The 26,716-nt window shown below is 39.2% G+C and overlaps 1 protein-coding gene across 2 annotated transcripts; it reads right to left on the minus strand.

The window, feature by feature from the left end:
* Positions 1-263: 263 nt before the first annotated feature.
* Positions 264-26,711, minus strand: CRCP (CGRP receptor component). 2 transcript variants are annotated; one of them, XM_065646880.1, is made up of 6 exons: positions 26,586-26,711; positions 23,660-23,696; positions 22,657-22,755; positions 19,841-19,935; positions 10,473-10,530; positions 264-2,277 (listed from the first exon to the last, which is right to left on the minus strand). In XM_065646880.1, exons 1-6 carry the CDS (start codon positions 26,591-26,593, stop codon positions 2,134-2,136), a joined length of 441 nt encoding a protein of 146 aa, XP_065502952.1. In that variant the 5' UTR covers positions 26,594-26,711; the 3' UTR covers positions 264-2,133. The 2 variants fall into 2 exon arrangements, with proteins under 2 accessions (XP_065502952.1, XP_065502953.1); XM_065646881.1 differs by lacking the exon at positions 26,586-26,711 and adding an exon at positions 24,766-24,912.
* Positions 26,712-26,716: the final 5 nt, after the last annotated feature.

Consider the following 26,716-nt stretch of genomic DNA (forward strand, 5'->3'; position numbering starts at 1 on the left):
CAAACACCACAACACAAAGCCAGAGCAATTCCTCACCTGCGCTCACACGGGCAGAGCATGGACAGTGGGTTTTAAAGAGATTCCTGATGTAACGCAGATGTCACAATCCCAGCTCCCTTCAAATGTTACTCAGCATCTCACTTTTAGGGAAATTATAGTTTACGTATCTTGAGACTGAACAAGCTATTCATGCATTTGTACAACTTTAATACATGTATCCATCTGGAATTTATTTTTATAAAAAGGTTAAATACAATAGCAAGGGAAGGGGTTCTTGTATCTTGTACAATTCGCACACAACAGGAGACAACATGGATGTTGGCAAAAATCCACTGCGATAACAAACCGGCAGTTCCCAAGATGGAACATCCAGCTTCAGAGATCTGTTAAAATATCCTTGCTGGCTAAACGTACTTGCGATCTGCTTCCATCTGCTTTTCATAAGTTTAGAACAGGCTTCAGTGACTTAATTTTAGAAGAAGACAGATAAAAATGTAAACACTCGTAGCCCGAGGCCACAGCATGTCAAACAACATCAATGACTGCGAAGAGTAAAAATGCTAATTTTAAAATTAACGTCATTCAGTGATATGATCTACTTATCTATTTTGTCTTGCTGCACATTTAGAGAGAAAAAGTTATATTGATGTATCACAAAAAACAGCAAGGGCTTTCCTCCTCTAATACTAAACTTACCCAGTCAACACACACCTTTACTCTCCAGCCTTGCAGTACATTTAATCCAAGATAAATTATCTTCAAGAGGCAACAAATATATTTTCCAATAATTTCCTTTCCTCTCCACACATCAAAGAAGCCTAAAATACCATGGAAATGCTTATCACAAATCCCCCGGACACTGGAAGTTATCACTCCCTCTCATATACAGCACAACTAAAGCTCAGAAAGGATAAATTTTTTGCATAAACACACAAAACCATGAGAGAAGCCGAGGAAAAAAAGTCAGATACTCCGATTCAAGGTCTTGTATCTTGTCTATAAGCCACAAAACTCCCAGGATGTACTTCGAACTTTATTTCTATTTCCAGTACATTATAATAATTATAAAAGAATGGTCTGCAGTCACAGTATAAAACCAGTGCCATGTGTAACTCATGATTTTATGTATGCATACACAAAAGATTTATTATGATCATCGATGCTTTCAACATTAAATACTTGATCCTGAACTCTTTAACGAGGCAAAAGCTCAGCACACACAAAAATCAGCTTCCACCAGGACAGATTCTCAGTCTTTTAAAGCAGATCAGGACTTCAGTGCTGACTCATTCATTTATTCCACAGTCGACAGCATGTTCACAGGACTGATTTGTCTACATATAAATATTGGAACAAATGTTCTAGGGAAAATATACACCCCACATCTAAATTTTCTTCTGTTTGTGTTACTAAGAGCCTTGCCATTCCAGTCCAGAGCCTCAGCTGCTGTAAACTGGACCAACTCAGCTGGTTTCAGTGGCAATATGTTGATTTAGCTAATGATCTGAATCTCTCTTTATTAAGTACGGACTGTCAGACACCCTGAGAACAGTTACCTGACCCCCAGATCCTCCCGTTTCCATGATGCCAACAACCCACAAGAAATTGTCTGGCTGGATCCTGAGCAGTTCTTGTACAATATTCTACGTACTGATCCCCAAAACCAGCCCTTTTCCCACATGGCTCCACAAGTTGCCTTTGTATTGCAGACCGTGTTCTGAAAACCAGTTGGGCAATTCAAAAGCATATGAAAAAAATTATTATTATAGCACTGCTGTGATAATTAAAACCTTGCCAGCTGTATATAAGACTATTCAAACGTACAGCTGTTATATGGGCAATGGAAAAAATACAAAAGCTTCAGATTCTGTGACCCATTTCTCAGACTGTTACATCATGAACTCAGTTACTACCATCCTCGTTTAGGACAAAATGCCAAAACAATAGTGTCCTTTTCCGTGCTTTCTTGTGAACAATTGTTTCCCTCATCACCTCTGAGTAATAAGAACATATTTTACAAGGATCTCCAATACCAGATTAAACTGGTACCAAGTAAAAAAACAAAACAAACCAGAAAAATAATAGCAGATTCTTCTCTGCTGAAATTGTTGCCAGCTTTGGTCTAGATGTCTCCTACGCTTGGTCACCTTTGTCTTCTGTTGCCATTTCTGAGTCTCTCTGCTGTTCCTCTGGATCCCCTGGCAGAATACTGGTGACCGTCTGGAGTAGAGACTCGATCTGCTCTTCCGTTAGTCTTTCCTCGCTTTCTTCTACCATCTGCGGGTCAAAAATAATCCAATGGAATAATTAAATCCACACTTCCTCAGCCCCAAACAGAAGGACTCAACTCATCGGGAAATATTAATCTCAATGGATGCAAGACATCGTCTGAGCTCATTACAAAAGCATTTTACAAAGGGGAATTCTTGGAATACCTACAAAAATAAAGAAGAGATCCATTGTTAACCATGACAATTGGCACTCTAGAACGAGACGCTGCTTTCTTTACAACAAGGAAAACACCATGCTTGGCACAGGATTTCCTCCCTGCTTTCTCCTACAGCCTCTCTCAACCTCCAACTTGAGCCAGGCTTTTCATTAAGCTCCTGCACAGACCTGCTTTCCAGAGCTATTTTCCTAAGCTCCTGTGCTTTCATGTGAGAACTAAGAAAACCCGAAAGTGGTTACCTGAACCTCAGTATCTTATCCAGCACCCAGACTACAAGTAATCAGGCCATAAAAGAAAGCGCCTAATCCTATAGCAGCCATATGTTAGTGGAATTAACTTAGATTGTGACATTCCTGAATATAAAGGCGCATAAAAGCTCTGAGCAACACAAAACCTGCTGTCACGAATTAACAATAAAATTCTGTACGATTAATTAGGGACCTGCTCTCACTGTGGAGCTGTGGGAACTCTTATATCACTGCTACCATAAAAACAACTGCCCTAATTTATAGGCAGCTGTTAAAAGGAAAAGCTTGTCAGAGCACTGGAAAAGCAAGTCAAATGAACTCTTCAAACACAAATGAAACCAATTAGGATTGTGGGGTTTGAGATTTCCTTTTTTATCCAAAGTCCTTTAAAATGTTCTTTGAAGAGCAATGATTTATATTAATTATGGTTGCAAGTCAACACAGGTTTAATCGGTTCTAGCTATCAATTGTCAGCTATTCAGATGCATCTTCTAAAAGGAGAGTGGTATATTCAATTAACTATTATTTTCTCCTTCAGTGTCCTATGAACCCTCTTTGCACAATCCGATCATCTCTCATCAGCCATTACCCACAGATCCTTGACGTGAGGAAAGCGAGCGCGCTCACATCCACTCATGTAGCAAAAGGCAGACAGTGAATATCCATTTGCAAATGACTGTTTCTGGGGACCGTCCTGATCAAAGGATGACATTCTCTGCGGCGTGACTTTCCAAATGCACTTAGTTCAAGAATTACTGTGGGTCTGTGGCTCAAAAACCAGCCCTGGCTCTCATTACCACCAGCCGCTCTACGGCACCAGTTAAAATATACTAAAAAATCCTCCCAACGTTACCCTTCTGTGTCGGCAACTGCTGAAGTGGGATCAGATAATTGTCTTCTGGAGGGCATTTCAGAGGTGACCACCTCAGCGGCTTGACCGGCGTCCCTTGGAGCATCAACATCATACAACACAGCACACGTACAGCGCATACGTACACTCTTTGTTGCCAACAGTGCTGACAAAGCCATTACTCTACAGATGACCTACACTATAAAGTTTTGTAGCGCATTATCGGCCTGGTTTTTGGACTGGATTTTAGTGTTATTAATTACTGTTACATTGAAGCTTAAAGGTGACAGCCCCGCAGCAGCAGGAACCGTACAAAGAAAAAGCCCCCGTCCTTTGGACAGGCAATATCGCCCAAGGCAGAATGATTTATCTCTCAGTGGCCAACACCTCTGGCATTTGTTACCATCGCACTGCTCTTCGATCTTCAGAAAAATGGCACCTTGCCTGGTTTAGGTTTGATTTATTGGATCACATGAAGCCTGCCTCTCTTCTCCATTTAAATTTTATCCCTCCCATGCCCTTTCGTCTCCAACCACTTTCTCCTTTAGGTACTTCCTTAAAGTAGCCAGAGTTAACCAGAAGGATTTGATCAGAAATTAAACAGATAAAAGAGAGTGATTTCTGATTTCTAGATCAGCATCAACTCTTCTCGACTTCTGCATTTAAGGCAGAATATACTTACGCGAGTGTCTATCACTCCTCCTTATGTGCTCCTGAGTGCCAAATGAGCAAAGCCCCAACTCCCAGTATGAGCCATCCCTGTGATGTGGTTTGTGCTGGCTGAACGCAGGAGCCTGCAGGACAGACAAACTGGAGACACCCCTCGGGACACTGACAGATGAGCTCTGGTGACTGCTCCAGCAGCTCAAGAAATCACGCTTTACCAGAAAGATGATGACAGTAAACAGCCTCCCACGTTTCAGATGCTGTAACTGACGCCTCGTTAAAGTGTTGAGAAAAGCGTCTTTAAAGAAAGGTGCTGGACACTGTGCTGAGGAGTGGGTATTGTAGCTCCAAATTCCCTTCTGTTGACAGATCTGTGGTCTCTGCCAGAGGGAAGGGGCAATCCCTTAAACCACGGCAGCAAATTCATCAAGGGCTCACCTCTCGGTGCCTCCGGGACGTTGCACCCTCACTGGATGAACGGCTTATTATTCAAAAGTTGATGCTTCAGCGTTATTTTGCTGTGATACTATTCAGGAGTTCAAAGGATCAAAAGCATAAACTGTAAAACCCAATTTTTTTCACTCTTCACAGAAACAGCCTGAGCAGCAACTTATGAAAACATAAGCAATTAGGAAGCAGCAAAGGAACATGCCGACAGGAAAAATTCAAAATTAAGCATGTAAATTAAGCGACAAATGAAACTCTCCAAAAGGAAAACATATCAAGGGAAACAGAAGGTCACTCAGAGGCTCATTCTAGATCCAACAGATGTTCGCACAGTCTTCTGGTTTTGAGCTATAAGACAAAACACCTTTGATACTGACAGCACTAGGAAATTACGTTATGAGGCTCAGAAGAGAAATTAGGTGTAAAAAAAAGCCTAAGAGGCAAAAAGAAACAATTGTATTCAAGTACCTACTTTTCCAGCAAGAATTTTACAAATATATGAAGAAACGCCTATCAAAATTCTTGCTAAGCTCTAACTTGCAACTGGCTGAAACTGCTCAAGCAAAAGATTCAAACCATAAGCAGTCAGGAATGCAAAGTTTATACTAAGGAAAATAAAAATGCAAATGTTTTTAATCAGCGTATGACATAAGATGTTTATGTTGGCAGTGCCACACACGCCAAATGGAAACACATTATCCTCACAGATGACGCCATGTGCAAAGTGTAGATATCATCAACCAAACCCCCACCGAACTGTGTATTTTCAATATTCAGGGGTTTGTGCAAGTAACAAAATTGGCCAGTGTTCCAGTAACACAATTTGTAGATAAAAAGCACCCTGATGTGCAGCGAGACAAGGATGTCTCCTTCTCAGGGCCGAGAGCAAGGATTTTATTGAAATGAGCAGTAAGTCATGTCAGCTGTGCTACTGCTGGTAATAAATAATTCCCAAGTCATTACTGCTTTTCAGCATTCAACTCTATACCACAGCAAAATAATCACAGTGGTTTTGCAGTAAATGTTATAGCATACAATGTCACTCATACAAATATACAGTATGTATCTTCTATGAAACGCAACTACATGGTCAAGGTCAATTCAGTCAGGTCAGGCCTCAATAATAACTTTGATTTCACCCCAATCAGTAAGAGTTAGTTTTTAAACTTTCATCGCAATATATGCGCAAACTAAGCAATAGTCACATTACATTTCATTTCCCCCCAGCTAATGCTCTAAACAATATCACCTATAAAGAAAGAATCAAGGAAGGAAGCAGCCAAATGGTACTTGGTAACTTAACTGGTACAAAATCCCTACAGCTGAATAAAAACTGAATAAAATACCTTTCAAGACTCAGTACCTAGAGTTCCTCCTTATTGATAAAAACAGCCACACCTTTACAACTGTGGAATATACATGAAATAATCAGACGGCAGCCACTGTGCTGCTCAGCTCTGAAAGCAATGCCACTTTTATTTGAAGTCTAATAACCAATTCTTCACCTTCTCAAGCACTTTGTACCTACAACCATTAAGCCGCCGTTTATGTATTGACTTAATTTCAGGCGCTCAAGAGGTCTAACTAACTTAACTGGACTTAAAGCTTAAAATGAGGCAAACATGTACTAAGAAAAGGATGCCAATTCTGTTCTGCCTCTCCAGACACACCAACGCGTGGGCTTTCTAACAGCAAAATGAACCGTGCATCCGACATCCATCACTGACTCTGCCTACAAGAGAAAAGACAAATCGCTCATCAACTGCAGAATTAAACACTGGCAGGTGCCTTCCCAGTACCGCAACCGCTACCAGGAACGGAGCTTATTAAACAAATGCGTGTGGGGAATATTTTATTGCCACGCAGCCTTTCCCAGCCACACGTTTAAGAGTAGCTTTTTTAGATTGAGCGCTATGTACGAATTTCTCAGAGGAATAAAGCAACCATAATTACCAAATCAGAATGTAATAATAGAATAACATTAAGTGGCAAGTCACTTTAAAACCTGTTGAGAAATTCTCATGGCAGAAAGTTATTTTCAGAAGCTTTTAAAGGTTTTATTTATCGAGAGGGTAAAACAGGAAATAACAGCTAGTCTGACCATCAAGATAACTTCAAATATTAAAGTGACTATTCATAAAATAAATCTGTAAATCAGTATGTTCATAGTGCCATGTACACATGTAAGCACAAAATATGAACACACACATGTATACGTGCATACTTGTCTCCATTTTTAATTGGTGAAACAAGGATGAACATTTTAGGAACATGTTCTCACTAACTATAGTAATCTCTTTTCTGCTTACCCAAGTAAAAGCAAAGTATAAGAGATTCCTCATCCTCACTGTGCTTCTTTTATGCTTTCAGACTAATTTCATTTCGCCTCCTGAGACAGGACAATACGCTGCCAATGTTGAAGAATAAAGAAAACCACCCTGAACAACTCTAAAAAGTTCTGAAAAAACTAAGAAAACATCTCAAGGATAAGTAATATATGACGGGTAACAAACCTCAGCGTCACAGAACAGAACAGTCCGTGGGTTAAAAGCTATTGTTTATTTGAATAATAAGCAATTAATTCTATTTAAAAAATGACCAGTAAAACATAGTGAAAAAGGGGTTCTGATTGCTTCCAAAGCTATCAAGCACATAATTTAACTCCAGTGTAGGAGGTAACATATTTTATGGGAAAATAACTGCTGTTTCCTCCTTTGAGCGGTAATTTGAAATTGTTCAGCATTAACATGCTAATAGAAAAAAGCACATAAAAAAGAAATAAAGTAAAAGAGTGAATGATTGGATTAATGTCCCTCAGACATAATTAACCAAGTATGCAAAGAGGGAAGCAAAACAGATTATTGAGAAATTAAAATGTTTAAATCCTCTAATATCATCCATTTTCCAGCAGAATACTTTACATTATCATTTTCTATTCAACAATAAAAGACAAACTACCAGGCTGGTTATGCAGAGCGCATATCACAACATACAAAGCTCTCTGAGATAGAAATCTAGGTTTAAAAAGCACAGAATTAAAATCTACTTTTCCATTCAGAGAGGAGAATGTGGAACGATTTGTTCATTAGAAAAGATGATGCTTTATCTTCAAATGCATCACGGTTCAGCATTAAGTCGAGCTGGACCACTATCAGGTTTAGAGCAACATCAGTGTCTTGTCTTCCCCCTTTGTGAATCACTGAGCCAGCAACGACAGATGTTAAAGATTAAACCAGGAGGTCAAGATCGCTGCAATATGTACAGTGTTTTACCCTGTGGGACATGAATTGGAATTTCATGCTCCTTTTGTTGCTATTGTTGTTTCAAAATAAATCCTGTCACACAATCCACAAAAGACAAATGTGAACAATACAGCAATTTATGCAAAGAGACTTAGAAAAGAACTTGAGATCAAAACCATCACAACATAAATTTGCTTTTTAGCTTAAATGCAATTTTAGCAAAATTGATTTATTGTTTGCATACAACTAAGGACAGGGAATTTTACAGAAGTAAAAAAAAAAAAACCCCTGAAAAGCTGGACAGGCAAAAAAGCAAGAAGCAGCAGTAAATATCCTCTCACATCAGCTATTAAAAGCCTATCAGGTAAATCTGACTCCATCCCATGGACATGCAGCACTGAGTAAAAGTTTGAGATGTCAGAACTATTTGAGCAAGTGAGAGAGACGGAGATTCTGGGTCGTTTGGCATTTTGTTTAAAGCTGCTTTTTTAAAAAATAAATGCCTACATTCGATGAAGCGGTGAGAAGTTTTCATCACCATTTCTTTGCGATTTCCATTGCAGGAGTGACTCAGAGCTGTTGAGTGGCGGGGCCAAGTTCAAAGAGAAGAGAATGACGGCAATTTCAGACCCAGCGTTCATTCTCTGCAGTTGTCTCGTCCATCGACTGCAGTGCATTGACCTTCCTGCATGAAATCCCCATACGGGTAATTTTCTCCTCCCGACATCAAGGAAGAAAATGCTGGTACCCTCCATGGCTCTGCAGTGGTTTATACCCAAAGATGTGCAGAGAAGACAGAGCTTTTGTGTGTTCAAAGACATCGCGCTGCTATAATCTCTTTCCCGTGTCCTCACCAGAAACCAAAATGATTCAAGACAGCAATCGAACAGCAAAATCATTTCCTTGCCACAGCTCCTGATCTCTGTATTCCGCTAACAAAAATGGCCCATGGTTTCCTAGCAGTTATTGAGCTTAAAAGACTTTGATGTGCATTGATGGAAGAGTAAATGTGCTGCAATTTTGAGGAAGCTTAATTTAACAACCTAATTTACTGTAATACCAGTTTTGGAGAAACTTGCCCTGGGAATTACAGGGGTATTGCAATGTAACAGAAGTAACCGCATCCCCAATACTTCCATGACGACACAAATTCAGCCTATTCCCCAGGTGAATGAATATTACATTTTTCACAAGTTGCTTTTGATCGTTAGAGAAGGGTTACATGTCAATAATGGGCTGGCACAAAACTCAAATCACTTACCTGTATTCTGTAAGTTTTAGCAATGAGTTTTATCTAACTTTGACATTACAAACCTTGGAACAGCCAAATTGTTATGCTCTCTACAGAAACCTGACTTCCAATATAAAGGCCAAAATTTCTTATACTTGCCTCCTGGACTTTAAACGTGACGCAGGACACAAAACTATTTTCAGTATTTTATGGATAGGTAAGGTAATGAGGAACTAGGGAAGATAATGAGGGGAGAAGGGATAGGACAGCCAAAACCATAGTCACCTGAAAGCAGCAAAAGATGACTGCATTTTAAAAAAGAAAAGGGAAAAAAAGACCATATAAGGCCTACATGGGAATGTAATAAATCTGTGTCTAAGCACACGAAGCTAACAAATGTATGAGACAGGCTCTACCCCATCGCATATGAATAACTTGCTAAGCAAAACCCATTGAAGCCTTAATGCTCTTGCCTGGGATGATGACTGACCCTGATCTCTTCAATCACAAAACACAGGATCAGTTCCTCAGCTAGAAGCATTCTTTTATGAGACGCCTACTCCTTGGCTACGAAATAAAAAATAGTCCTACTGGTATCTCTTTGATCCTTCCCATTTTTGCAGCAAAATATGATACTGTTACTACCTAGTTTGGTTTCAGGATAAGATTGTAAACAGATGTTCTTAATGTAAGAGATCTTTATTAAAACAATATCCTTATTAGAATAATCTCTTTATTACCACAGGATTTTATGTTCCTAAGGAAATACACTTCAGAGTATATAACCATCTATTTCTATTTAGCGACAATACCTCTTTACACCAGACTTATGCTTAACAGATTGACAATGGCTACTTTCCATCAGAAAGTCTGTTTATAACCATTTCTCATTCTGCGCCACGGCTCAAAATTCCGCATCGGTCAATACTCATTCCTTTTTAGCATGTTTGGTTTTACTATAACACAAAACCCTGCCATCGAAACAACCGTGTCGTCACAGCTGTCAAAAAGTGAAGTGCTTGATCACGGAGCAGCAGCAAAAAAATCTCAGGTTAAACAGATTTAGTTGCAATACTGTAACTGACCCTTCATGACCGCAAGAGGCATTTTCAATATGTGATGCTGCAGCAAACAGAGGTGGAGAATCTGGCTGAGAAAAACATGGGCAAGTCTCTAAGGAGGCCTCAGGAAGCAGAGCGGATTTGAAACCATGAATGTAAAGACCTACATAAAGGGAAACATTCAATCACTGACCATGAGAAAGCAATTATTCAATTGATCTTCAAGGTTAAAGCTGTTTTCATTTAAGCTTTCAACAGTCAGGAGGATTCTTACTTACCAGCTGTATTTCAACTGCCGTCACCGGCCGGTGGTTCAGCAACTGGAGCTTTTCTGCCCTGTTTAAAAGCAAAATGTAAAACAATCTGCGTTACTATATAATTAGAGGATCCCCTCAAACGACTGGTAAGATGCAAATACATTCCTGATAACTTAGGCATGAAACGCCACTGCCGGGAATAATTCTGACTGGGTTTGCAGTGAGGTTTAATCACCAAGATAATTTGGGTATTTTAAATACAACACTTCCTTGTGTGTTTAGGCATACTGCTGTTGCCACCTCTAGTCTGAAGTAGCAAGGCAGAAGCCCTTAGATCATTACTGTGCACGCATTAATTAGCATGCACTGTTGCTTTAACGCTGTACAGAAATGCTAAACAACTTGTCAAAGATCACAGACTGCTTTGCTATGAACACACGGCCACAAGAACAACTATCACACCTAAGAAGTTACCATCCATCAGCCAAATGGCAATAACTTATTTATTCTTTTAGCCCACTGCAAATGCAAAGTTAAAAAAAAAAAAATCAGCTTGAAACCACTTCGTCCCACGTGCTCTCTGCAACTCATGTGGTTTAGGCCAATGTATTTTTTCATACATTATTACAATGGGCTGAGGACGTACTTCTACACACGCACCTTTGGGCAAAAAGAAATCTTCAGCTCTGTGCCCATGCAAATCCACCTTTCTGTTGTGTTTCCTCTGGGCACCACGCAGCAAACCAGGCGGGGACTGAGCTGGACTGTACAGACAGAAAACCTCTTTTTCCTGGCTTGTTTTTGACTTGATTCACTGCACAGTCCCACTAAGACTCATATGACCACAAACAGTAAGGCAGCAAAGATATAGGAAATGCCAAAAAACCCCTCACCACCCTCAATCGGTGCCTGAGTTGTAAAAGTACGGTCACTCATCACAGTTTAAAAGACAAGTCATCATTCATTAATTTACAATAATCCCAACACTTCTGATTACCTGTCCACACTCTAAGGCAGACAGAAAGCGACCCTATAAATTCAGATTTGCAGCCCTGGGCCTTTAGCACAACAGCACTTCAATCCATACGTGCTTCTTTTGGTTTGACTTTAGATACGAAACGTGTTGCATGTGGATTTTTAATAGTCCAATTTCATTCTCCTCTGCTACACGGGGGAGAAGTCAGGAAGACTTGTCTGATTTTGGTTCTTAAACACAAAACGCTTTAATATTTAGAGAGACAGTTTAGCACCACTGAAGCCAGTGGCAAAATTCCGGATACATTCAGAACCATCATTAAGCTCGCCCAGCCTCACTGCTTCTCTGGATGCATTTTCACCAGACAGACATCAGCTCTACTTTCTCATCAAGAAATCACGAGATCTCACAAATGCCCATTAAAACACTTTGATCATGAAAAAAAGGGCCGTGAGGGGAAAAAAAATTTCATCGACATTTATAAAACTCTTTTTTTTTTGTTTTGGAATATGTGATCAAAGAAGCATGTTTATTAAATTAAAACCACAGCATTTAGGCAATAGATCTGCAGTCAAAAATTATTACTTTTACCTCATACTTAAATACAAATAACTCTAAAAACAAAGTAAAAACCAGCTGTAATATGCTGCTAATGCATATTTCATTAATTTCAGAAGCTCAAAACATTAACAATGACCACATAATAGCAGCATGCTAATGATCTGAGCTGATCTTTGTGTTTTAGAACAGAAAAGCACAATAATACAACACTCCTAAAGATAAAACAGATGCTTAAAAGGGCATATGAAACATTAACAAATACACTGTTATAGTAAAGACATACAATTACAGTGTAATAATAACAGATTCCATGAGTAAATGACTTGAACATGCATTTTTTGGGGGAAAAAGAAAATCTTGAATGATTATTACTTGACACACAGCCTCTCCTAGCAGCCATTTACATTTATGAGCACAAATGTACGCATTAAAGTGAGAACTGACAGTCACCGCGCACGATCACCCAGTCTGTGATGCAGCGGCAAGCTACGGTTTCAAAGAATTAAAGCTTAGAATTTTTTTATTATTTAAACGGCTTCTTTAAAGTGTATTTAAACTGCTCCTGAAGAGTTTCCCCCTGGTTTATTGGAGCTGCGGGTGGCTCTGAGGAGCAGACGGCCGCTGGAATTCGCAGCCCCAGCTCTCCCACGCAGGCGTTTACAACCAACGGGTCAACGTCTACGTGTCTGGAGATATTTCAGAGACCCCGTCTCACTTCCAACGGCCTCCGACACCGCCTGCCCTTGAAACCCAACACCGGGGGACAGCTTATAATGCTGTCAGACACCGCTGTGGTTTATCACTCGTGTATATTCACCGGGCGATGTTCAGAGTGAGGTGGTTACACCCTTTAGAAGCCCGTGACGAGCGATGTGTCACTACGGCGTGGACGTGCTCGCCCATGCACGTGTCAAAAGACTGAATTTCATCCTTCAGGAGGCAGGAGCTGACACTCAGAGAGAATAAGGCCCTTTATTTACCCACTGGACACGCCGAATGAGCAGCCCTAGCGTCAGATTTTCCTGGCTGATGTCTCCTGAAGGAAAAATCCTGTATTGGCACAGATTGGATGAGCTAAGAGACCCTCTTCAGCTAAAACGTCCACGATTGCGAGAGATTTAGTGATGGAAACAGGGCGATGGGGACTCTGTGGCTCAGACAAGAGCTTTGCTGATACCAACCACTGGGCCTCGTTAATCTGGAGGGGTTTGGGATGTGTATTCACAGCCCTGAAGAGCAGAAAACAGCTGTGAAGAGGTGACACGCAGACGGGTGGGTTGAGATCCTGCCCCCGGCAACAAAATCAAAATGCTAAAAGAGAGACGTTTTCAATTATTCCACCTTGTCTCCGAGCCATTTCTGCCATCACTATTGTAAAATGCTAGAAAATAATTCTAATCACGATTTTCAACTTCAAAATGAAAGCTTGCCATTTTAAAACGCATTTGTGAAATATTAACGATTCACAACGGAAAGCTCCAAGAAATCCTCATCTATATTAACCAAAAAGCATGCACAATTCAACATATTAAATTTACATTTACTTTACAAATGCACCTATTACTTTACTCTCTAAATTTCAAAATTGGAGAAGGGGATAAGGAATTAGGACTTTATAAAGGAGAGGAAAAAAAAAAAAAGAAGAAAATTCCATTTTAACCACAGAATTGTTCAAAATGTCTGTTTAAAAAAATGAGCTCAAACATTTTGGGTACCACCCTACCCTTTTAATCCTCTTTTCTGCTTCTACAGAACCGCATCAAACATGAGGGGGAATGATTAAGATGCATCCAGGCTGCACAAATACAGGAGGATGCTAAGGAGAAGGTCCTTTGTGTCAATTATAGCATAAATCAGTATTTAAAGGCAATTCCCAGTGCAGTTACTGTTTTCTCTTCCCTCCTGCACAATAACTGCTTATATTTCGCCCCCACCCCATTAACAACCCCTTGGCAGTGCAGGGTTTGATCTTGAATTCTGAATATTGTGATTTAACAGATGACACAAAGGAATCAGAATTAGCTTGGTTAGCCAGATTTATCAGAGTGCTTCGGTTTGGGAGAATCAAAAACAAAAGCCAAACGTGTTTCCACTGGTGGGAAGCAGTGAATACATCTCCTTTGTTTTCCCATGCTAATCACTTACATCTATTTGGCAGCCTGATGTTTACAAGAGACTATTAAGAGCATGGCTGGGTTTAACACTGAACTGCAAGCACCACTGTTGGCTGTTTTGTTGCCAAAAAGATAAGGTATTCTTAACTGCTTCCATTTAGACATCCATAAGTAATGAAAGGACAGAAATAAAAACTTAATATTGGTGAGAGACAAGTACTGAAATCCTTTAGACCAGAATTAAAATTAAGAGCAGGTCATTTAAGGAATCAAAGAGAGACAAAAACCGTTCCTTGTAAAATTGTAGCGAACCACATCACTGCCATAAAAGCTGAAGTCCTGACAGAGCTGGGTAAAGGGTATTAAATAACATCTTCAGTGTACAAAAATCTGGCTGATTCACCTGAACGAATGTATGAAAGATTTAGTGCTTTTTCCTCTAAAGCCGGGAAACTGCCCAGTTCGGCACCTGGAGCACGGGACAGAGATGCAGACACTGGTGCTCTGGTCCGGCTGTCAGTGTTATTTGCTTTATTGTCCCCGGCCAAGCACGTCTGTGCCTCAGTTTCCAGAAATCTAAATTTGCAGCTCTCACAAGAGAGCTGTGATGATATCTACTTGTAAAGCACTTTCCCCTCTTCCCAAAGCCCTGCTTACAAAGATTTATCATGCAAATTCTATTTATCCAGACCTATTTTGAAACAGGTAGAGCTCTATCATGTTTATTATAGCAAGATTACTGGCAGAGCTGGTAGCAACAGAAATAAATTAAAACCAATTATACATCGTGACTAAATCAGTTAGTGAAACTGTTCATGTTTCCTGAAGACCAGAAATACGGGACACGATAAAAAAGGTCACCTCTCAAAGACTTTTTGCTTATAAGCCATTAACATTACTGTAAATCAATAGGGAACAGGTAGAAATTTTGCAGTCAGAACAAACGGATGTCAGAAGCATTACTTCAGCAAAGATGGTATCATTCAGAGTATTTGCGGTTTTTAAAATGTGTACAGAAGAATGAGAGATAATTAGCAAGTAAGTCATTAAAATGTGTTATCTGAAAAATTTCATGCCTGTTTTTGACCTGCAAAACTCTCGACTGGAAAAATGACTCAGAACATCAAAAAGGAATTAGCAGCAGGGTGTAAAAAAACAAAAGCTACATAAAAGACATTTCATCTGAAGGTGCTTGTGTAGTGTTACAGGGCTTTAGAAATTATAAATACTAATTAACACTGAAAAATAATAATCTTTAAACATGTTAATATTGTATAATTACGATTTAAACAATGCATTTCTTTTATGTATGTAGAGATTGAATCCAAAGACACGAAGAAATGACCAACTATTCAGTAACTGTCATCTGAAAACTGATAGCTGGCCAGTTATTTGCCAATCAACCCAAACGCTGTTCTGATAATGAAGATGCAAGTTATTTTATTTTGGCAAAATATTGCAAGGTGACAAAGGGATAATTGACTGTAATTGAAAGCATCTGGACAAATATGTTGACATGAGTGTGGGTACACTGGATACGAAGGTTCCTTGCTAGCATGTACACAAATTAGAACCCAAATACCCACAGTTCCACCAGAAATAAGCTCTAAGGAAGGCAAACTCTGCAAGCCTGAGCGTGCATCAGTATCAGTGCTGACTGCAGTATTTTGCATGGGCACAGACATGATGAGCCTGAATTTAGTTCATGCTCCATTACATCTAAAAAATAAAAGGAACTTTTTCCAACTCAGATGAATCCATCTTTAGACTTCCTACCGCACGCATGTTTACACTTAGGCTCATTAAATAAAAAAGACAACTTGCCCCATGCAACCAAACAGAAGGTAAAGAATATTTTCAGCTTAATTGCCCCCAAAAAGTAAGTCTTTGTATTTTCTCTGGACTGTCTGGACTTTAGTAACACTGTTGAGAACATTAAAGCTGCTCATTCAAGAGAAGAATAGATACAAAAGATGAGTGACAGCTGAAAGCCATTTTCGCACATAAAAGCAAGATTCCACTAATCAGAGTTAATCGTCCAGGCCACATCCAGCAGTAGCTGAGACTCGGAGCCAAGATCAGCACTTCCAGCTGAGGGCAAAGCCATGTGGAGTGGCTTTGGGATATACAGAGCTAGGACTGTGGGAGACAAAAACGTGCGGTTATGGAGCAAGAAATGGGGTCTGACGTCCACGTTTGAGGGGAGAGTGTATATTGCAGGACGTGAGGATATAAGATTGCATTAGCGTAGCCCTTAACAATCAGGAAAAAAAAGTTCTAGAAGACAAAAAACCCACCAGTATCTTACGTTCAAGATCACACTGTGTATCTGGGTAGACAGAATGGACAGGACATTGCTACAGTGCATGATAAATTCACAGATTCTAAAAAATACTAAAACCAGTTAGTGTTGCACAAATCAAGACAAAATGTATCATATTCTGCCAGTAGCAAGCCAAATATTTGCAGTGTTTATATTTTAACCAAAACCTCGTATTATGTGTCTTGATATTGCCCACTGGCTACTGAACTAGACTTTATATAAATATATACACACGCATGTGTTGTTTCTCCAGTAAGAGATCTATAGGTACAGGTCAAAACAGAACAATATTAGGGCCAAGATACAGCACACAGGGTTTAAAAAAAAAAAAAATAAAAAAGCCTAAACCATCTGTGATTGTGCACAGGTAAATTTACCCTCAGGAACGTACATTTTTTAGTTGCTAGAAAAAAATATAAACAGCAGTATACACAACAGTGTGTTATACCACTGGCTGAAAATATTTAAGAGTCAACCCCTACGGTCCTGGATCGACCACGGCAGCTCATGTAAAACGTTGTCTGAACCCTGATCGCAGGATTTGGCTGCCGGATGAGCAGCCTCTGAGCCGCGGTCTGTGCAATCGCAGCAGCAGCCGCGCGTGGTCGGGGCGAACGTACCGGGGGTTATCGCTGTGCTGCAGCGTCGGTGCGTTTGTGCAGGATGAAATCTGAGGGCTGCAAATCATATCTGAATGCAAAAAAAAAAAAAAAAAAAAAAAAATCAAGCAACGCTGCTACAGACCAAAAGGTTAATTTCAAATCAATTCAGAGGGAAACACAATAGTCTTTGTAAAGACTATTAAATGATGCTGTTGTTAAACTAGCACGAGCATGACTTTGGTGTTGAATGTTCACTTTGAAAGTTCTGGACGAGACAAAAATTACAAAGTAAATCACTCAGCCTTTAATATTGCTGAGGTTTATATTTGTTGTACTTCCTGGCAGCAATGAGGGAAAATACTTAGTAATTGTCAGCTCAACACTTCCTTGAATGCGTTGATTTAAAGACAAAAAGAGGCAATGTTTATATCCAATTAAAAAAATTATAATAATATGAAGTGATTGGAAATTTGATTATTCCAAAATTAGATCTAAGATACGCTATCATGGACAGGAAGAAGTACAAGTAGCGCCAATTTTCATCTCACCGCAATTACAGAGTGCAAGCTTAATAAATGTTCTTTTCATGTCATGCCGTTCGCACTAACTTACAAAATATGAAGCCGTCCCAGGGACTAAAACTGGAAAATCAGCTGCTAGTGGCATACTGTACTTCCAAGTACAACATGGCTTACTGTACTGTAGTGTTAGCCAAAGTTTGAGGCCTCAACAAGGTAATAATAAACTGAACTGGCAGAGTAGTGAATTTTTTCACTAAAAAAAAAAAAAAAAATCTCAGTTCTACAGTTTTGATTTCATCAAAACAAATGAAAAAGAAAAAAAACCTGTGCTTTGCCATATTTTACTGACTATATCAGTGAAATACATGTTTAGATGCCTTTGAATTTGCTCCATTTAGCAAAGCAGCTACCTGAAATTGCCATGAAAGGTTTAAGTTGCGCTTTTTGGGGGGTTTTTTTGTTTTGCTTTTTTTTTAATCTGCCCTTCAGGAAACACGATTTTTTTCTGCCTGTCACACTAAAGAGAAAAAGCCATCACAAAATGGATGCCTATCAGCAGAAAACGTACGCTGGTCGGTTAACCTGGTATTTTGAGTGGCAAATACGAGCAATAACAGAAAGAAAAGATTTTCCAGGAACCGCACCATTTGCCAGCACACTAGTGGTTCTGCAACTGGAGCCAGAACGTTTTGGGACACTGTATGCAGACTGATGAGCAGCACATTCTGCACGGTCAGTACTGCAGGTTGGTAGCGGGAGAGCAGGAAAAATGAGAATTCACTTGATTAAAAGTTCCAGTCTTTAAATGAATGTGCCTCAATTCTGGGTGCGTCTCTAGTTGGTGTCTGTTCTTCACTACCTTGAAATTCTCACATACAGCAGCACAACCTAGTGCTCGTGTGCTGCAATAACAGCCTGAGCACGGAAAGCTCCTCACTACCCACCGCCATCAGGTTTTTAGATGTAGCTGAAAATCCTTCTTTGAATATCAAAGCCCTGAAGTCCTTGTGTTAGATGTTGCTGAGCCTGTTTAACAGCACAAACACACTGCTTAATTGTTTCCTCATTGATTAGAGGCAGAGTCATGCCATGGAATTTAAACGGCGGAGGTTTAAAGATATGCGGGTGTTTCTGACCAGTCGTGTCTTTTAACCAGAACCTCTTGCAACGAGAAAACAGAAAACGTTGCTGTGTCCTCACTGAGGACAGACACCAACTAACATGTATCTTGAATCACATCATCCACCTTCAGAAAGCTGTTACCAGCAGAGACAGCGTTATCACCAGCAGGAGATGAGGGGAGAGAGCACGTCTCTGAATGCCTTACCCAGAAAGGAAGCAGCAAAGACGCACTCTGGAGTTCATTACTCTTCGTGGGAGGAAAGGTCATTACAGAGAGACCATGTAAGAAAGGTCCTGGAGAGCAAACATCACAGGTTCTTTCCTCTCAAAGGGGAGGAAAGCTCTCGACCAGCTGAGTGGAACAAAATCTCTAGTGAAGCCTTTTAAACAAATAGCCCCTTCATCCCACAGAATGGAAATGATTAAAGCCTTTAGTTTTTAATTTATTTAAACAACAGAGCAGTGTTGAAATTATCTTGGTTACGAACCAAAGTGTAGTTCAAAATTTCCTTGGAGGCATTATTATTTTAAGTGGTTTAACATAAAGTGCATTATATGGCAATTGCACACCATATGCTTCCTGGGTTTTGGTGAGAAGAGGCTGCCAGATGGGCTCCGATACTTCTCACTTGAAGTGTCTGAATGGAAAAGATTAGAAGAGAAAGCGCCAGGACCACACTAAGCAATTCCATTTCTTATTCTGTAAAGTACGTGACAAATGCAGTGCAGGCAAGTTCTTTACCAGGTACCAAAGATATTAACTAAAACTAAAGGTGTAGAGACACAATAAACCACAGTTAGGTTGGGTTTTTTTGCAGTTGTCTTACCCTGTTCAAAACCCAATTCCAATTTACAGCTTCTTCCTCAGAAAACATTTTACGAACTCTACTTTGCACTTGGACCATGCAAGATCACTCTAAAAACCGAAATACTGACAAGAATCTGCATGAGAAATATATTGGAAAACACAGGCCCACTTAAGGAAATTCTTGTCCATATAGGCGTTAATGAGCGAAGGAGAAGATGTCTGGATGAGTATTTAAATAATGGCAGAAAATACTTGGAATACATTCATAAAAACCAGACAGATTATCACGTTGCTACATGGGGATGAGTTTTTCAACGTTTGCATGAGCTGCCATTTTTATTCAAAGGCACATCTCTACTTACTTGGTTAGTTTATTGCCTTTCATTGCGATGAGGAAATCTCTCACGGTCTCAGGACTCTGGTACCTACAGGGTGTTTTTGAAATGTACTTCAGTGTCTGCAAGGGATAGGAAGGCAGTACACATTATTTCACAGTTACTATTTGCTTTACCAGTTGTGTGTGAAACAAGTCAGTTTTGAAAAGTCTCCTTTTTAAAATCACTCAGATCTACCCTTCTTTTTAAAACCAATAACCATTTACAGATTCCAAGCTAGCTTAAAAAGGTACCAGGATATGCTGGTTTTTTGAGCATTATGACTTGATTGGTATTAATTTGGAACTTGCCTATGTGAGGCATCTCTGAGTCCATAAAGGTAAATGTTCTGGTTTTGTGGGTTGCTTTGTTTGGTGGTGTTTCTTTTTTGTTGGTTTTCTTTACGTGTTTTGTTTTTTAAAAGCTTCAGAAAAGCTGAATACTTCGAACCACGGTAACTTCTGCCAAGTCTTCATGTGCTCAGTGCCAGGGATATTCTCACTGCCAACCCATAAATAACTCATTAAGCTCTCCAATCTATGGTTGTTTTAATCTTTTATATGCGTATTTGGCAATGCTTTCTTGAAGTTCATAGAAGCAGGTTAGGTGGGTTGTAGTGAAAATCTGCAAGAATACTGTAGTATTAGAAATGTTTACCTGACTTGAGACAATTTATCTTTGCGCCATTTTTTACATGTAACACCTACCAACTCTCGTTAACTCTCGATGTTATAACTGCTTGCTTGATTTAAAACATGACCCTTAGCAAACAGATAATGCATAATGTGATTTGACCCAAATTTTTTAAAAAATGTCAATAAACCCCCCCTCCCAAATTCCAGTCTTTTCACTGGAAGTAGCTTAGAATCTTCCTGAATGTTGCTTGGATTAGACCCCAAAATGAAGAGTTGGAAATGATGAGCATCAATGGAGAAGTCAAGGAAATCCTTGTACTGTCTGCACCGTGTCAATGCTCGGTTTGAATTAAGGAAGAAAATCTCCATCTGTTGATACTGCGTGGCTATACATAAAGTTTAAAAGTATCAATACAACTGATTCCCAAGTCACTAACTGGACTGCAAATACAGAGACGTGGTAGGATACCACATGCACAGATTATCTATAAGAATAATAATGAAACAAAAAATCTATATGTTACTCTTTGAGTTGCCTTCTATGTATGTAACTATTCTCAGAAAATCTTTAAAGTGAATATTTCTATTGGAAAAGTTAGAAGCCAAAAAAGCTGAACCAGCATTCACAGAGAAGAAACTAGCTACTGGGAAAAAATGAGCTACAAGATCATTATGGCAAATATTATTTCCAGTGTATTTCCATTAAAATCTTTTATAATTTAAAAATATGAGTGAAGGAAAACAGACTTCAACAAGACAGGGCAATTCATCTGACTTAACAGAGAGTTGATGAAATATGAATCACTAGTATTCTTACTGACCAGTTTCATTGAACTACTGAGAAATATATTTAATATCACAATACGGTGTTAGATAACCCTCCTGGCCTTTTCAGATAAAATGAAGTTGTTATTCATCAATAATGACTGAAACAAAATCATCATATTGCCCTGTAATAAAAATATTCAATAAGAGTAATTTATTTTTATTCCAGCATCTATGGATACAAACCTGCACAGAGCTCATGAAGACAAACTCAGCATGAACAAAGACAATCCTGTAAGATCAAATTCTGGTTTTCTCTCAGCCAAATATATAGAAAAAAATACCTAGAGTTTACACCAGCTTCACTCCATGCACAAACCCAAGCATCCTATAGGTATTTAACATGCAGCAATATAACAAAGCAATTAAAGCTTTAAGATGCATTCTGACAAAATCTACTCACAGGATCTTTCTCAGCTGTTTCAAAGAGGTGCAGGAAGAGACTGTCAGTCTCCAGGAAGATTTAAATTAGATTTTTTTGTAAGCCCCGATTTTGTTGAATGTGAGGCTTGGGAATTACAACTCTGTACCTTTTCAAACAAAGCCAGAACTAAAACAAAAACAAAGCCTACGCCAAATCTTATTCACATGAGTAGTTTCACTGCTCAAAGGGGTTACTCATGCACACCCATCAAACCACATTCAGCCACTGCCAGTGCAACTCTCTGACACGGACACAACAGGTCACACTGCAAATCTGTTACGAAGTTGCTATTTTGAAGTATTTAGAATGTTAATCTTTGAATTATATGATTTTAAAAGTTCTTCCTAGCAACAGATTGAACATTTGTTACCAATCTGGCATCCAACTGATGTTGCTATCTGTACATGTGAGTTTGTTATTCAAGTTGCCCATGTCTTGCTCTTTTGACAAAAAGAAATTTTTAAAAAGATCTATTTTAGTGGGAAATTACTAGTTTCATTCTGTTAATAAGAAAATACCATATGTGATCTGTGCCTCAGCTTTGAAACCATGATTAGGTGGTATCATCAATTAATCTGATGACAGCAAGTTCTGCCCTGGGTCTTAAAAGGACAGAATATTTGGAATCAAAAAACCCAACAAAAACAAAACCCACAAAATTAAACAGTAAAAATACAGGGTGGGTTATTCTTTTTGTGATAGATTTCAATAAGAGCAGCTGCACGGCTCTGCCCTGACAGTGCAGTTAGCCTACAACCTGAATAAACCGTCCACAGAAAAGTGGCAAAACCCCCCAAATGTTACTATGGGTTTTTTTAAAATAAGTGACATTTGATACAAAGCTATTAATATATAGCCCTAAGGATGTGAATTGCTCCAGCTTGGGCTAATTTGCAATGGAATTCCACAGTGCTACTCACTTCATACATGATTGTGTTCAGATTCTGCTGACCAGAGCTCTGCTTGTTTTTTCCACTCTCTTTGCGCTGCTGCTTAAGATCTGTAAGTAACTGGAACACCTGGGAGAAAAAAATAAAGTGTTTTAGACCATTTGAGAGTATTTTACTTAAAAATATTACAGCAGGAAAACATAAATGAGCAATGCAAAATCCTATCAACCAAACAACAAAAATAATCGTGGCTTCTTTGGTAAATGCACCAGCACTTGAAATAAAAATATTTTGGCACCAGAATGATGACCAGGTATGTAAATAGTTTTTGAAAAATTATGACTATTTTGAACAGATTTACAGAGCTTGTTAAATGTTATCCAAGAGCCCCAAAGCAAAAGCTGCCAGGATGAATTTATCCTGCTTGTTTATTTTATGTCCTGAACAGAGTTGGGTCAAACACTGTGTACTGGCACGGTGCTCCCATTGAAATATGAGTGATGCTTGAAGCAAAATGTCACACATCTATAATATTAAAAAGAAAAAAAGATATCTTGGACATTGCTGCCCAGTTAGAGAGGCATCAACATTGCCAATTTGGGATATGATGCACCGTAAAGCGCCAGTGAGTCCAATGCACTTGTGCTTAAATACACAAGTGCTTAAAGATGTGCAGTAATAAATTCTAAATAACAAACGCACACAAGGATTCGGGAAACTAACCACACAGCAACAGTGCAGAGTTATCAATATTCTAAAGATCTGCTCCTACCTATTTCAAAAACATATTTATATCTGCTTTTATAGATTTCAGACCAAGCAAATAATAACGCAGTACCCATTACTAGCAAAAACATTTTCAGATCTTCTTTGAAAAGCTTTTTTCTTAAAAAACGTATCAAGTGTGGGGTATGAAAATCACATATAGGTCTTGCAGATTGCCAGTGGCAATTTCCAGCTTCCAAAGTAGTACACAAGTGATTGATTACAACTTTAAACTGCTGGTTTAAAACCAGGACACAGACAAACTTACCTCAAAGTTACTCAGCAATGCGGCATTTGCATCTTTTCTAAAAGGAAAAATGAGAACAATTACTTATGTTCCAAACAAACTGTTCAAAGTTTTTCTTTGCTGTGTCACACGGACTCTAAAATAACAGACACTAGTTTCATTAAATTAAAAAAAATCCTCAAGAAATCTATTTTGGGTGATGCTACAATTATCAAACTGTTGCCACTTCTAGAAAATATTTTTCCATATTGTTAGTAGAACTATTACATAAATATACAGTACATTTTGCACAATTTGCCCCACAAATCATAATACACCTGGACAACATAATCCTTTAACTGAGCCACCCTATTTCATTCACTCACCCAATTTTACAAACTAAACCCAAATTTCCTTGCTTCTTCCTTACAAAAAAAGCCTCCAGCTTTACTTGAATGAAGACTGACAGGAAAGTAATTCCGATTACACACGCTATTTATTAGTCAAGAGCATGGAAAAAGAAAATACAATGGCTATTTTAGTACCACGTACATATGTGTGTGTATAGATATGGACAGGGCACTATATTACGCATACTGTACCGAGGGAAAAAAACCAACTTTATTACATTTCCTTTTGATTTAGTCTTTGAATCTTTATGTGCCCACTCCTTTATTAGCAGGGAAAGGTTGCAAGTTTCTTATTTTCTACCAGCCAAACACTTCCCCACTACTTCTGTTCCAATTAAGCACAAATCCTTATCCACCACTGGTAGGCTGAATGCACTCAAGTGCAGATTTAGATTAATCACACCTCAATTACTACCAGATATCCTAATTTTATATTTTCAAATTTAAAAAAAAAAGGAGAAAAACTGATGCAGAACATCCTATATTCCCCGAACAACACATTCTGCTGAGCAGTCAGTAGCCACAACAACAGAAAGTTTCCATACAAAAGGAAAAAAAGGCTTTTCTCAGGTCTGTGCAACAGCTTATAAAAAAAAGGGGGGGGAGAGAAAAAGGTACAATGTATTGTTAAGCACCATCAATTGTTTGAATAGAACTGTCATGTTCATCACTTTCAAACGAGTTACATGTGTCCACAAACTTCCACAGGTTCTATCATTGTTTTTAAATGAAAAGGACCTTCTAAAATACGCTGAGATGAACTTCAACTTCCATTCCGCTGACTCGAGTGAAACTTCAGCAAGTGAGCTCACACATGCATTAGTTTTCATTCATGTTTTACAAACCATATAGCTTTTGGTGTTAAGTAAACGTGATTCTTCAGAATGTTTGCATTCAGGCTATTGCTACAGAAATCCCTATGGATCAAAGACATTCTTTGTTAGAAATAATAATGCTACAGAATAATTATATAGGGAATTATTCTGTTAAATAAGTGAAAGGGTCATATAGAGTAAATACATTACTGTGCAAATGGGTCTGTGAAATCTGAAGTTAAATTATTTAAGATGATTGCTTCCTTTTTAATTCTACAACACTTTGTAATTCGGAAAAATACTTTTTTTTCTTCTAATAATGGATAGCAAATGAATCAATCTCAAATCCTCAAAAGATTTTTGTTGTGCTGAAGTACCAGAACTATAAACTGACAAACTTTTGCAGAACTTAAAGTAGAAGTACAATTTTCTTCAGCCTTAACTGTCATGAATCGATTGTCAGTTTTACATTCAGAAAACTAGAAATTGTAAGTGAATTCTGATGTATCTTTTTAAATAGCCATTTAGACAGTCTGCCTAATTTTTACAAGATTGTGACTTAAAAAGGAAAGAAATCTCATGTTACCACCAAATGCATAAATGTTTTTTAGAATCTTTAAACAGGTAACATTTGCCCAAATTTTAGTCCAAAGCAAAGTATTATTGAGAAAGTCTTCTGCATTTTATATATATATAAAAAAATCTATGTATATGGCATTGCACCTCCAAAAATATCACTGACACTTCATGTTTTTAAATCTACTGCTTAAAATATGCTGTATGTTTAAACCAGGCTGCTGTTCACATTCAGGCTAACGCAATACAAACCCATAATGCAATGGATGTTTCTTATTTATTACTTGCTTTGGGATTTTTACATACAGAAGATCTCATTATAATAGCATAGATGATTTAATGACAATAAAGCATCCACGGATAACGCGAACTGCAGATCAGGAAAGACAGTGGGAGGGCAAGGGAGATGGGGACGGGGAGCGGGATCCAAGCTGAGCCCCAACGCCTTCTAAAGCAAACGCAAAACCCCTCAATTTCCCATCAGGATGCCTGAACACACTGCTGGTTATAGGGGTGTTAAAGGCCAAATATATCCCCCATACACTGCAGGCAGGCCCATATAGATATACCCAAATACACTGCACAGAGGCTCATATAGATATACCCAAATACACTGCAGGGAGGACATATAGATATATCCAAATTTATCCAGGGAGGCCACATAGATATGCCCAAATATATTACAGGCAGGCCATATAGATATACCCAAATAACTGCAGGAAGGCCATATAGATATACCCAAATGCACTGCATAGAGACCATATAGTTATACACAAATAAACTGCAGGGAGGCCATACAGATACACCCAAACACACTCCATGGAAGCCCATATAGAAATACCCAAATACACTGCATGGAGACCCATACAGACACACCCATATATACTGCAGGCAGACACATATAGATATACCCAAATGCACCGCATGGAGGCCCATGTAGAAATACCCAAATACACTGCATGGAGACCATACAGATATACACTGCATTGAGGCCTATATAGATATACCCCCCCACACACACACTACAGGCTGGCACGTCTATACAGATTTACCCCCCCCGGCCCAGGCCACGAATATTCCCCCCACCGCGGCCCCGGAGCCCCCGCTGCCGCCACACCGGGGTCGCGGCTCGGGCAGGCGGCGGCGGCCCGTCCCGCCGCTCCTTACACCTCCATCCTGTCCGCCCGGGCACGGCCCAGCGCTGAGACCGGCTTTGGCCGCCGCCTCGCCGCGGAATTTCCTCTTAGACGCTCCCCACCACGCCGCAGCTCAAGGAGTTTTGGAGGCCGGGACGGAAG

Source organism: Caloenas nicobarica, chromosome 17 (genome assembly GCF_036013445.1).
Source record: "Caloenas nicobarica isolate bCalNic1 chromosome 17, bCalNic1.hap1, whole genome shotgun sequence".
NCBI classification, from domain to species: domain Eukaryota; kingdom Metazoa; phylum Chordata; class Aves; order Columbiformes; family Columbidae; genus Caloenas; species Caloenas nicobarica.

Bases quoted from the DNA above. Each gene is read 5' to 3' on its own strand.
- CRCP (XM_065646881.1), bottom strand. From the start codon at position 24,857: ATGAAAACTAATGCATGTGTGAGCTCACTTGCTGAAGTTTCACTCGAG. The intron at 22,756-23,659 runs GTAAGTTTGTCT...TTTTTCTCCCAG, and splicing joins CATTGCTGAGTAACTTTGAG to GTGTTCCAGTTACTTACAGA. The intron at 10,531-19,840 runs GTAAGTAGAGAT...GCTTTTAAACAG, and splicing joins AAAGGCAATAAACTAACCAA to GGCAGAAAAGCTCCAGTTGC.